Raw genomic sequence first — 12,809 nt, forward strand, 5'->3', positions numbered from 1 at the left:
GGGAGTTAGGAGGACCAGAAGAGGTCATCTGGTACCTGTATCACTTTCTGTCTACTCCTTTGCAGCAGGGTCTCTCCTGAACTAGGACTCACGCCTTCTCAGAGAAGCGGGAGGCTAGCCAGACTCAGCAGCCTTGTCTCTGCGACCCTCAGAATTAGGGTGAGAGACGTTTGCAGGGACACCCAGCTTGCTGTGAGGATGCTGGGATCTGAGCTCCCGACCTCATGATTGTGGAGCAAGAACTCAGGAGTTGAGGTGTCTCCCCAGCTCTTCGCTTTGTCTTGGGAGTGGACTCCCGGGTTCTCACTTTAGCACCCCAACTCCAAGTGGTCTCCCCACCCTCCTCCATGGTCTTTCAGACTCTGGGTCTTGGGGGACCTTGGTCCCTATCCTCTTCTCCCACCTCAACTGGTCTGTAAGTTCCCAGGGGAGATAGATGCTCACTGGAATAGAGCCACCAGGGTGAGGGACACTCTGGTCCTGCTTGGGGCTGATAACAAAGGCCAATTGAGCACAGGAATTTTTCCCAACACCCGCAACGTACTTGGACGCTTGCCCAGGATTCGCTTCCCAGCTTCCCCGATCTAAAACTCTCTTGGCTCCTTTCATTACCCAGCCTCCATTAGGTGCTAACCCCTCTTTAACACTTGATAGCTAGTGATGGTCCCCGATTATGGAGGATCGCTAATCTTTCCATCTTATCTGCTGGTGGCCTCTGCTAGTCAGGGGCACAGACGGGGCTGGGGAGAACTGGAATGTCTATGTGTGTGCTGGCAGGGTGTGTCTGCAGGATGCTGAGCCTAACCTTCCAGCAGGATAGGGGTCTGGTGACACCCGGGGCCTGGGCCCATCTCCAGGTTCTCCTCCCTCTCAGTGATCCAGCCCGCCATATGCCTTGGGTTCATGGCACTGACACCACAGTCTCTGTCAACAGGGATGGTGGGACTGGGACCGAGTAGGGATCCCTGACTGGGAGGGGCAGGTCATTGGGACCATACATGTATTCTGTATCTCTGAAGTCTGGGCCCTCATTTCTGGCTTTCCATACAGCCTGCGTATGACTGAGAGTGTGTCAGTGTCCCCAATGTGGTTATTTGAGAACCATGTCCTAAATTTAGTCCTGATCTCCACCTCCAATTTCATGTAGCCCAGGATGGCCTCTAATTCTCTAAATAGTGGAAGATGATCTTGAACTTCACATACACCCCTGCCCCCCCCCCAAGTGCTAGGATCACAGGAGTGTGCCATCAAGCCCACTGAGCCACACCCCAACCCCTCACTGGGGGAGTCTAGGCAGGGGCTCTACCACTGAGCCACACCCCAGCCTCTCACAGGAGTGGGGTCATTGGGGGAAATCACTTTACGGATGAGCCACATTCCGAGTCTTATAATTATTATTTTAGATCCATGGCTTTGCTTATTCTTCAGTTGAGTGGCTGGCTCTGCCTATAAACCACAGAGCCAGCTTAGTCTCTGGCTCGAGTCTACGATCAGACTTCCTCCCATGCTTTCCTTCTGAGTCCTTTTGGGGCAGACCCTGCCCTCCGGGGTTCCTTCGGGCCTGGCAGATACATACATACCGTCAAGGTCTAAGGCATCAAACCCACAGCTATCGTTGTCTTCTTCCACCGTGCTGTAAGAAACAAGCCCGGGGGGAGGGGGGGCGGTGAGACGACACTGGCGTGAATGTGTGCTTCAGGAGAACAAGGTAGGGGAAACTTCTAGAATGTTTTGGCTTTCCTTCGGGCCTTGGTTCTAAGAGGCCATCATGGGAGGGGATGGGGGAATGAGGAGGGTGGGATGAAGCGAGGAGTAGGTGAGGAAGAGGAAGTAAGGAAGTAGGAAGGCTGCCCTGGTGGCCTGTAGAGACCGCATCTCAGCCGAGGAGGAGGCAAAAGGAGCAGGGAGTGTGTGTGTTTGAGGGCGTGGCGCAGGTGGAGCTAGACATGGTGGGTACTGACCAATAATCGCAGTACTCGAGAGGCAGAAGCAGGGAGATCGCCCGTGAGAGGCCAGCCTGGGGTATAAATTTCCCAGAGAGCCAAGAAGACTGCTTTTCACACCACACACATTTGCTCCCTACGCATGTTCAGATGACTCTGAGGCCGCAGAGCGCCCTCTAGGCAGGAGTTGGTGGGATTAGCCCTTGGCTGGCCACAGTGGTGTAGGTGGGTCTGTGAGACTTCTGTAAGGTCCCTGAACATGGGTCTAAGCTGTTCAGAAGGGTGCGCCCCCTGGGGGACCGAGCCGGTATTCTCCACAGGTCAGTGTGGACCAGGCTTATGAAGAGGGTGGTTCCCCAACTCCAAGCCTCAACTTCCCCATGTGGAGTGGGCCCTCCCTCGCCTTTCTTTCTAACGTTGTTGAGAGGTTTAAGGAGTTCATACCAATATGGTATGGAGACAGGGTCAGTCACCTAGCCAAGGCCTCCAGCTGCCACTCACTCACCTCCGGTGTGGCGCATCTTCCTTACAGCGTCTGACTATGGAGTCATTTCCCGGGGGCTCTGCCGTGATTGACATGATGCTGCTGCGGCTCCGATGGGGTTGCTGTGAATGCGGCACAGCTGTGTTACCGGATATTTATCTGCGATGCCTCGGCGGGCATAAATATTATATACACGGGAACTAAATTTAACTTGGGATGTTCCCACCCTTCCCTGGGAAGCATGGGCTGAGCAAGCTGGTCCTCAGTATGACCTTGGCTGGAGGAGGCTGGGCTCAGCCCAGGGCAGTCAGAGGAGCTTGGCACACAGCTGCTTCCACAGCTGCTCGCCGGGAGAAGCAGACGGAAACCGCTGAGCTGGGGAGGCAGAGCCGAGGCCTCATGACCCTGCACAGACTGGGTTCTGTGCCTCACAGCTGCGGGCTCTGCCTTGGAAAGGGTGGGTGTGGAGAGGGGTGCTTTGCAGAGGGGTAGGGGAGAGGTGGGACGGTGGATGGAACAGGACCTTGGATTTGGCACGGGAGCTGGTACCAGACCGTTGTTGTACATTCATTACCAAATTTCTACCTCCCTCAGGGTCTGATTTGAGAAGCTGAGCTGACATTTTTCCCAGGGCACCCCTCAGGCTTAGAATTTCTAATCTTGTGCCTTCTGTGGGTTACAAATAGATAGCTGGATGTAACAGAAGGCTGGGACCCTACCTAGCTCTGTACAGGAGTGGGGGTACGCCCTCTCCTGCTGCTCCATCAACCCCTGCCTTGCCCAAAGCCTCCCAGGACAATGGCCGGGGTTGCATAGGGCTGTGAAGTTGCAGAGTTGGTCCTGTTTCCCACCGGCCCTTAGGAGGCCCGCCTCCTCCTCCCACCAAGTGTTAAATTGGGAATGGAGGCAGCAGGAAGGTGTGAATACATTGCTGGGCTGGGGAAAGGAAAACTTCTTTAAATAAACATCAGCGAGGCCCCAGGCTCAGCCCGGGGACTCTGAAGGTGTGTAAGTGGAGTGGAAATTACGGCAGCTCACCATCTTGGAGAAAGAGCTGGTGACAGGCAGCGAGCGGGAGGAACTGGGGCTGCCGTCTGTGAAATCCTCTTCGTGCCCCTTGACTGTCCTCATCAGAGCCGCGGGCCCAGAAAACAGAGGAGAGAGAAAAGGGAGGGGGGAGCGGGAGGGGGAGGGGAGTTAAAACCTCTACTTGGGGTTCTCCTGACATGGGTGGGCAGGGGACTGTTCTGTCCCCTGTGGAAACCCAGGAAGCAACATTAGTAAAGTCCCTGCTTCTCCTTCGCGTGCAGGTGGCGCTATTTTTCTGTTCTTCAGGATAGCATATCCTGCCCCAAGCCAGGCCGGTTAAGGGCGGCTCCAGTCAAGACTAAACCATGTCACCTGTCTTTGAGGACTCATGGAGGGGGTCCCCCCCCCATTCCCACCTCCACCCAATGAAGAAGCATTGGGTAGGTAGGGAAAACGCATGCCCATCTTCCCCATCATCAAACCTTTCCCTGCTCGACAAGGTGGGCTGACGGCAGAGCACAGCCAAAAGAGGGACAAGCTCGTCACTTCCTTAGCAAAGCCCCCCATGTTGTCTCTTGCTCTTCAGGGGCTCTCAACTTTTGTGTGACCGACCTGCCACCTACAAGGCTCCTGTCCTCCAAGGTGCCAGGACCTGTCTGTGTGTGCACAGCCGTGTAGACTCCGGTGCCCATTATGTATGCTCTGTGAGGGAAGCCTTGCGTTATACTTCCACCACTAGATCCTCACAGTAGGCAGCCTGCCAGGCTTCGTTAACAGTGACGAAAAGCACAGCTCTTAGTTGGTTAGCATCCTTCTGTTTCCTTTTGGGTGTTTAATCTGTATGTCACAGGCCCCAGGATCTTTGCACATCACATTTGGATAAAGAATGTCACTGAGACACCTAACATAGCTGCAAGGGAGCTCAACCAGGTGTCAGACTTCAGGTCTGTACTATTCTTCCCTACCCTCCCTAAAGTCACTATAGTAGACTGGAGCTGAGGCAGTCAGAATGGACCTCTGGGTTTTGTGACTCCTGTCTGTCCGGGGTCTCACTTTTAATACTCTTTTTTTGTACCCCAAACTTCCCAGATCCACCCCACACTTTCTGCTCCTCTCTTTGTAAGTCTATGGACTTAAATTCATCCAGTTTCCAGACTCAGTTTAAGTGAATGTCCCAATTTTGTTTCAATTGCTTCCTGGGGGTGTCCCTGGGCACTTTCCATCTTCTTCCTGTGACCCCGATCTGAGTTTCCAGACTGCGGAGCACATTCTGGAACCTTCCAGCACTTGCCATATAGCGGGAGCTTTGTTTGTCTTGCAAACCTTCCCTAGACAGTTGCCACTCCTAGAGTAGATGTGAGGCTGAGAGAAGAACCTTGAAGATGGTAAGCTTTGGAGAGCCAGGAGTTTGTGGCTGAACTTGTAGCTCACACATCTGGGCACTGCCAGCCAAAATCTTGGGTGAGGAAGTTCAAAAGTCCCTTTACTGATGAGCTCAGTTCAGGAGTTGGGAGCTGGCTTAGTAAATAAAGTAGCTAATACTCGCTGTGCAAGCATGAGAGCTTGAGTTTGGATCTCCAGCATCTATGTAAATACTTGGGAGGTGTGGCAGCCGTCTTAATTCTGGTATTCAGAAAGTGGAGACAACTTGGAGCAACCCGGCTAGCTATACTTCTCTTACCCATGAGCTCTGGGTTCAAATGAGAGACCCTACCTCAATGAACAAAGTTGAGCAGCAATTGAGGAAGATTTCCAGGGTTAGCCTGGGATCTCTGTATAGACAACTCATGTGCACACACAGAGACAAGCATATACATGCGGGCATCACACAAATATGCATGCAAAAATAAAAAATAAGATGCTCCATTTGGCCAAGAGGGCCACAGAGGTGACACGCTGGTGGACAGAGCCCTGAATGGTGATGAGCAGCACTTACTGACTGATTGAAACGCTGCACTCTGATACCCAGGAGGCCTTGCCCAGGTTGAACTCGCAGGGTCGGTCATTGCAGCAGGAGAAACAGATGGAACGAGAGGGGGAGGGTGACAGATGAGCAAGGGCAAAAAGGATCTGGGCAGCCTACTAACCTTGAAACTCAGATGCTTGCTTCATGCTGATGGGGGATTTGGCTCTCTGCAGCTGAAAGAGAGAGGAGGGGAAGACACAAGACAGAAGACACAAATCAAACAGGGCCCTAGACTCATGTCACTGCAGCTAAGAGGAAAATAAAACAAACCGTCTGCTCTGCAGCTGCCTGGCTTGGGTCATACATTTGATGCCAGGCTCCTGCAGTTGGGACAAGATGTAGCCTCTCTTCCCCCAGGCCTGAGTCAGCTAACTGCTACTCCAGATGAGCCCCCTCTAAGGGAGCCCTTGGACAGGGTTCTAAAGTCCTGAAGCACAGGAGCCCTATAGGCCAAGTTGACTCATGTGCAGGGACCTCCATGAGAGACTGGGCTTCAGAGAAGCTGCCTGCTACCTTTGGTTCATGTGTTACCCTCTTCCATTAGCACAGAGAGGCAGGGGTGACTAGACTTTGATGAGTGGTATATCCATGTAACTATCCAGTCATCTACTCTACACTCACCTATCAATGACTCATCTATGCATGCATGGAAATATCCATTCATCTATACATCTATTCATTAAATATCCATCCATCCATCCATCCATCCATCCATCCATCCATCCATCCATCCATTTATACATTTTCATCAGTCTACCATCTATCCATGTAGCTATCCAACCACCCATCTTCCCATCTATTCACACAGCCATCATCATTTTTTTATCATGTAATCATTCATTTAACAATCCATCCATCCACCCACTCACCCATCCATCAGTCAACCATCCATTCTTGTAGCTACCCATCCATCTACCCAACCCCACCCACTCCTCATCCACCATCCTATATGTACTGGCTAGTTTTGTGTCAACTTGACACAGGCTGGAGTTATCACAGAGAAAGGAGCTTCAGTTGGGGGAAATGCCTCCATGAGATCCAGCTGTAAGGCATTTTCTCAATTAGTGATCAAGGGGGAAGGGCCCCTTGTTGGTGGTGCCATCTCTGGGCTGGTAGTCTTGGGTTCTATAAGAGAGCAGGCTGATCAAGCTAGGGGAAGCAAGCCAGTAAAGAACATCCCTTCATGGCCTCTGCATCAGCTCCTGCTTTTTGACCTGCTTGAGTTCCAGTCCTGACCTCCTTTGGTGATGAACAGCAATGTGGAAGAGTAAGCTGAATAAACCCTTTCCTCCCCAACCTGCTTCTTGGTCATGATGTTTTGTGTAGGAATAGAAGCCCTGACTAAGGCACTATCCATCCATGTAGCTATCATTAATCCATCCATCCATCAATCCACCCATGTAACTATCCACATCACTACCCATTCATTCACAGAGCCAGCCACCATCTCTCCATCCATCCATCCATCCACCCACCCACCCACCCATGTAACTATCCACATCACTACCCATTCATTCACAGAGCCAGCCACCATCCCTCCCTCCCTCCCTCCCTCCCTCCCTCCCTCCCTCCCTCCCTCCATCTAACTCATTCATTCACCATCCCATCTACCTATTAATTTACTATCTACCCATCTATCAATGCAACATCAATCCATGAAATCACACATGAAACCATCCATCCATCCATCCATCCATCCATCCATCCATCCATCCATCTGTCCATTTATCCATTTATCATCCATCCACCAATCTATTTCCAATCATGTAACCATTCATTCATCCATGTAGCCATTTATCATCAATCCTTTTATCCATTAATCCATCTACTTACCCATCAATCTATCATCTGTTTACCCATCATCCATTGCCCATCCATGTAACAATCTATCTTTCTATCCACACATCCACTATCATCCATTCCCCATCCATTCATCCATCCATCCATCCACCCATCCATTTCCCATCCATGTAATTATCCACACATTCATACATTCATACTTGTCCATCCATTCATATATCCACTTATTATCCATTTATCCACTCAACAGTCCATTGACCCAACCACCCACCAGTCTACCATCTATCCGTGTAACTATCCAACCACCATCTTCCCATCTATCCATTCAGTTATCAATCCCATCTATCATGTAGTCATTCAGTTATCAATCCATCAATCCACCCCTAACTCATCCATCAGTCAACCATTCATTCTTTTTTTTTTTTTTGTAAAGATTTATTTATTTATTATATGTAAATACACTGTAGCTGTCTTCAGACACTCCAGAAGAGGGAGTCAGATCTTGTTACAGATGGTTGTGAGCCACCATGTGGTTGCTGGGATTTGAACTCTGGACCTTCGGAAGAGCAGTCGGGTGCTCTTACACACTGAGCCATCTCACCAGCCCTCAACCATTCATTCTTGTTACCACCCATCCATCTACCCAGCCCTCCATCATCCACCATTCTATCCAGGCATCATTAATCCATCAATTCATCCATCTACCAATCCATCCATGTAACTAGCCATTCATCAATCATCTACTCATCCTCCCAATCATCCATCCTTCCATCCTCCTACCTACCCAAATTTCCATGCATGCATGCATTTATCCATTGGTGTAACCACCCATCCATCCTCCCATTTACCCACCCATCGACTCAGGAACTCCCTCAGAACCAGCCACATGTCCTGGATCTCCCTGGGTAGCAACCAAAGTGACAGTGCTGTACTGTGAGCTCCCAACATGGGGCCTGGGAATGGAATCTGAAGACGGTTCTCTTAATGCATGCTCTTGCTTTCCAAACAAATGAATACCTGCAAGCAAGCATGACTTATGTCCAGGACTGTAACAGGTCATGTCATACCCAAGCAGAGTCAGGTGCTACCTCACACCTGCATGGGGCTCCCCTGCCACTATCTGCCTCCCACCTGTGCCCCCGGGTACCTGGATGCCCTTTAGGTTCATCCGGCGCCGGGGTGGGTGGTAAGGCAGAAAGTACTTGCTGTCTTCGGGAGACTCTTCTGAGGTTGAAGAATCATCAGCTTCCTGGCCATTGGTCCTGGGGCTGGTGTCTCCAAGGTTCTGTGAGATGATGGTGGCTGGAAGGTGTCTAGGCAGACTCTAGACAAGAGGGAAGAGCATGAGGGAATGCTGGTAGTACGCATAAGGCAAACTGGCTGATGGTGTGATGTTTTCCCCCTTGGGTACCCAAGTGTGACACTCAGCCTGGGCTGATCTTTTCTGACTCCCTGAATACCCACCTGGATGTCATGGCTCATCAACACACCTTGACATGGGTCTGTTTCTTCTCCCTAACTCTCATGTTTTCCAGTCCAACAGACATCTGGGACCATCACTTGCTGGCCACCTGCTGGCTGGCTGCCTTTTGGTCTTGGCTCATACCATCTCCAGGGTTAGACTACCATCTGTGCTGCTCCTGCCCCAATATGGGTGAGGGGACTCTAGCTTCATAAAGACATCTAGAGGTTACTCATGGAAGAGTTTTGTGTCTAGTGCTGGGCTTACTGTAGAGGAGCTCATGTGTGGGGCTCATGCAAATTACAAACTGTCACATTCTGAGGATGAAATCACAGCCCTGGAAATCCTGAGCTCTGCTACAGGGGTCAGGGAAGGTATTCCTGAGAAAGAGGCACATTGGCAAGACTGGAGGCTGAGTGGTCTATGTGGCCAGAAGAAGTCTGACTAGGGGCCTTCCAGGTGGGGCCCATGGCAAGAACTCCGCAAGCAAGGGGTCTTTCTGGAACCCCAAAGAAAAGGCTTCCTTCATGGGTTTCATGATGCCCTTAAATTTGAAATATACACCATAGTTCAGACACCACAACTTTGCCTGTGCCTAACTGCCAAGTCTATATTCTATTTCTTTGAAAATGAGGATTTAATTGCATGACACTTTCTATCATGGTTGTTCTATGTGCTCTCTCTCTGTCTCTCTGTCTCTGTCTCTGTCTCTGTCTCTGTCTCTCTCTTTCTCTCCAAACCTGGAACTCACCCAATAGTACAGTCTAGCTGGGCAGCAAGCCCCAGGGTCTGTGTGTCTCTACCTCCTCGGCAGTGGGACTACAGACACCATGCGTGCCCATCCCCCACTTTTAAACACATCTGGGGATTGAACTCAGTTCCTCACGCCTGCCTGGTAAACTCTTGACCCATCTTATACTGTTGTATTTTTATGCAGTCTCTGTCCAGGACAGAGTCTGGTAGATCCTCAGTTATAGCAATCACATGTCACCTGTAGGGATGGCAGCAGTGTTCCTTCATATCTAGGTGTCAAGGGGGCTCCTGGGAGTCTTACTTGCCTCTCTGTCTACTAATGAGTGTTCACCCATGGGCACCAGTGACTTTAACAAGCACAGGATATCTTAATCCTGGTGACCTTCCACATTGTCATAGAGTGCCAAGGGAAGGCTTGCTGCTGGCTGTGATCCACTGAGAGGCAGAGAAAGTTAGAAAAGTGATCTGAGTTACTCAGCCAGGCAGGGGCCAGCCTGGAATGTCACTGAAATGCCTAACTTTAAGGTTGCTAGTGTTGTCCTTCTTGGTACTGTGTGGGTCCCAGGGATGGAACTAAGGCCATCAGGTTTGGGGGAAAGCACCTTTATCCATCCAGCCATCTCAGAGGCCTGGGCACACGTGCACAGACACACAGAGACACTCAAACAGACAGACACAAACAGATACACAGACATACACACACATATACACACAGAGACACAGACACACACACAGACATATACACAGACACACATTCAGACATACACTCAGACATACACGAATACTTACATACACACATAGACACACACAGATGCACACAAACACACAGACACACACAAACACACAGACACACATACAGACATACACACAGACATATACAGACACACACAGACCTACACACAGACACACATACAGACATACACACATACTTACATACACACACATAGACACACATAAACACACACATAGACACACACATACACACAAAAACACACAGACACACACAAACAACACAGACACACATACAGACATACACACAGACATATACAGACACGCACAGACCTACACACACACACACACACACACACACACACACACACACACACACACATAGTAGTAGAGGCAGGGGACACAATGATGACCGTGTAAGCTGGGGTTGCTCTGGTCAGCAGGGATTGGGGGACACCTGGCCATGGGTATGGGGACATGGCTAGCTAAGCCTACCTGGTCGAGGCTGCCGTTGTCCTTGGACAGGCGCCGGAGCTTGCTTTCCAGGTTGACAATACAGGCCTCCCTCCTCACCATCTCAATACGCATCTCATCGTTCTTCTCCTCCAGCTCCCGGATCTGCTTCCGGTACTTGTCCTTCTCGATTAAGCACTGTGAGTACTGTGTCTGTGCCTCATCTCGGGAGTGGAAGGCCTGCCAAGGAAGAGCTACGGGTTCACCCAAAGCAAACTAAAGTAAAGTAGAGATATGCATCACCTCTAGCTCAGGCTTCAGCCAAGGGACCCACTGTATACTGCTCTTCTTTCCTCCCGAGATATTGTAGATTGAATCCAGGGCCTTGTATGTACTAGGTGTGTACTCTACCACTGAGCCACACCCCAGTCCATCACTGGGGTATTCTAGGCAGGGGCTCTACCACTGAGCCACACCCCAGTCCATCACTGGGGGATTCTAGGCAGGGGCTCTACCACTGAGCCACGCCCCCATCCCCTCCCTGGGGGATTCTAGGCAGGGGCTCTACCACTGAGCCACACCCAAGCCCCTCACTGGGGGATTCTAGGCAGGAGCTCCACCACTGAGCTATGCCCCAGCCCCTCACTGGAGGATTCTAGGCAGGGCCTCTACCACTGAGCCACATCCCCAGTCCCTCACTGGGGGATTCTAGGCTGGAGCTCCACCACTGAGCCACACCCACTAGCTCCTCACTGGGGGATTCTAGGCAGGGGCTCTACTACTGAGCCACACCCCAGCCCCTCACTGGGGAATTCTAGGTACACATTCTACTGTTATGCCCTATTTCCAGCTATCTTCTTGCTTTTTATTTGGAGACAGGGTCTCACTAAGTTGCCCCACTGACGCTCAACTCACTGTTATAGCCTCAGCAGGTCTTGAGCTTATGATCCTCCTGTTTCTGTCTCCTAAGCAGAAACAGGCTGAGAAGGGAAGCCTTCACTAGCTCACCCTGCTTGTCTCTGAAGTTTGGGCATCACAGCCTCTCACTTCTGCATCCTGTAACCCTAACCTGTTCTTGCCATGTGTCAGGGACAGTGTGAAGGGCTGTGTCTTACCCTCCATCCCCCAGGGTCTGTACCACACTAATGTAGAAACCAGTCCCATTTTACATATGTGGAGACTGAGCCTTCATGTGGATGCCTTGCCTTGGGCTTACACTTTATGAGTTACAGGATTGGAATTCAACTTCTGCATTTTACTAAAGAGACCAGGTAAGTACCTTGCTCTGTTATGGGAGCCACGGGACTGCAGCTCAGGCCTCCCTGATCCCTTAAGGCCTGTTCATTCTGACCCACTTATCCCGACATGGAATGCATCTCTGAGCTGGGGACAGAGACAATGGATTCACGAGGAAGCTCTCTAAGGTCGGGGAGACAGACCACATGGCCAGGGACCACAAGCATGTGCCAGAGCGCTGCTGGGCATCCTCACGGTCTGCCACGTCCAGGGTGGCACCGTACCTGGTCCCGCTCCCGCTCCACCTCCTCCAGCTGCAGCATAACTGTGTTCATGCGGTGCTTGTACATTTCACAGTCCTTCCCCAGGGTTGAACACTTGAGTTCCAGGTCTTCCTTCTCCTCCAGGTACTGCGAGAGAGCAATGCGAGAGAGCAATGAGATCCTGGGTCTTCCAGGGGTTAGGGAGAGTGGCTGTGTGTGTGAGAGCGTGTGTGTGTTCTGCATGAGCATGTATGTGCAAGTATGTGTGTGCATATGTGTGTGTGGCTGTGTGTGTGTGGTGTATGCATGTGTGTGGTGTGTGTGTGTGTGTGGCGTGTGCATGTGTGTGTGTGGCTATGTGTATGTGGTGTGCATGTGTGTGCCTGTGGCTGTGTGTGTGTATGTATGTGTGGGCTACATGTATGTGGTGTGCATGTGTGTGTGTGTATGTGGCTATGTGTGTGTGGTGTGTGGCTCCATGTTTGTGTGTGTTTATGTGTATGTGGTATGCATGTGTATGTGGCTATGTGTGTGTGTGACTGTGTGTGCAGTATGTGTGGCTACATGTATATGGTGTGCATGTATGTATGTGGCTATGTGTGTGGTGTGTATGTAGCTACTTGTATGCATGTGTGTGGCTATGTGTGTATGGCTATGTGTGTGTGGCTATGTGTTTGTGGTGTTCGTGTAT

At 50.8% G+C, this 12,809-nt stretch overlaps 1 protein-coding gene across 1 annotated transcript in view; it reads right to left on the reverse strand.

Moving 5' to 3' along the window:
* Card11 (caspase recruitment domain family, member 11) overlaps positions 1–12,809 on the reverse strand; it is a 127,598-nt gene that overhangs the window by 14,522 nt on the left and 100,267 nt on the right. The window contains exons 8-14 of the mRNA NM_175362.2: positions 12,140–12,265; positions 10,662–10,859; positions 8,370–8,546; positions 5,544–5,595; positions 3,466–3,548; positions 2,449–2,549; positions 1,581–1,633 (exon numbers count right to left, since the gene is read on the reverse strand). Of these exons, the coding sequence (NP_780571.2) occupies positions 1,581–1,633; positions 2,449–2,549; positions 3,466–3,548; positions 5,544–5,595; positions 8,370–8,546; positions 10,662–10,859; positions 12,140–12,265 (790 nt within the window). The remainder of the gene's footprint in view (positions 1–1,580; positions 1,634–2,448; positions 2,550–3,465; positions 3,549–5,543; positions 5,596–8,369; positions 8,547–10,661; positions 10,860–12,139; positions 12,266–12,809) is intronic.

This window comes from Mus musculus, chromosome 5 (genome assembly GCF_000001635.26).
Source record: "Mus musculus strain C57BL/6J chromosome 5, GRCm38.p6 C57BL/6J".
Taxonomy (NCBI): Eukaryota; Metazoa; Chordata; class Mammalia; order Rodentia; family Muridae; genus Mus; species Mus musculus.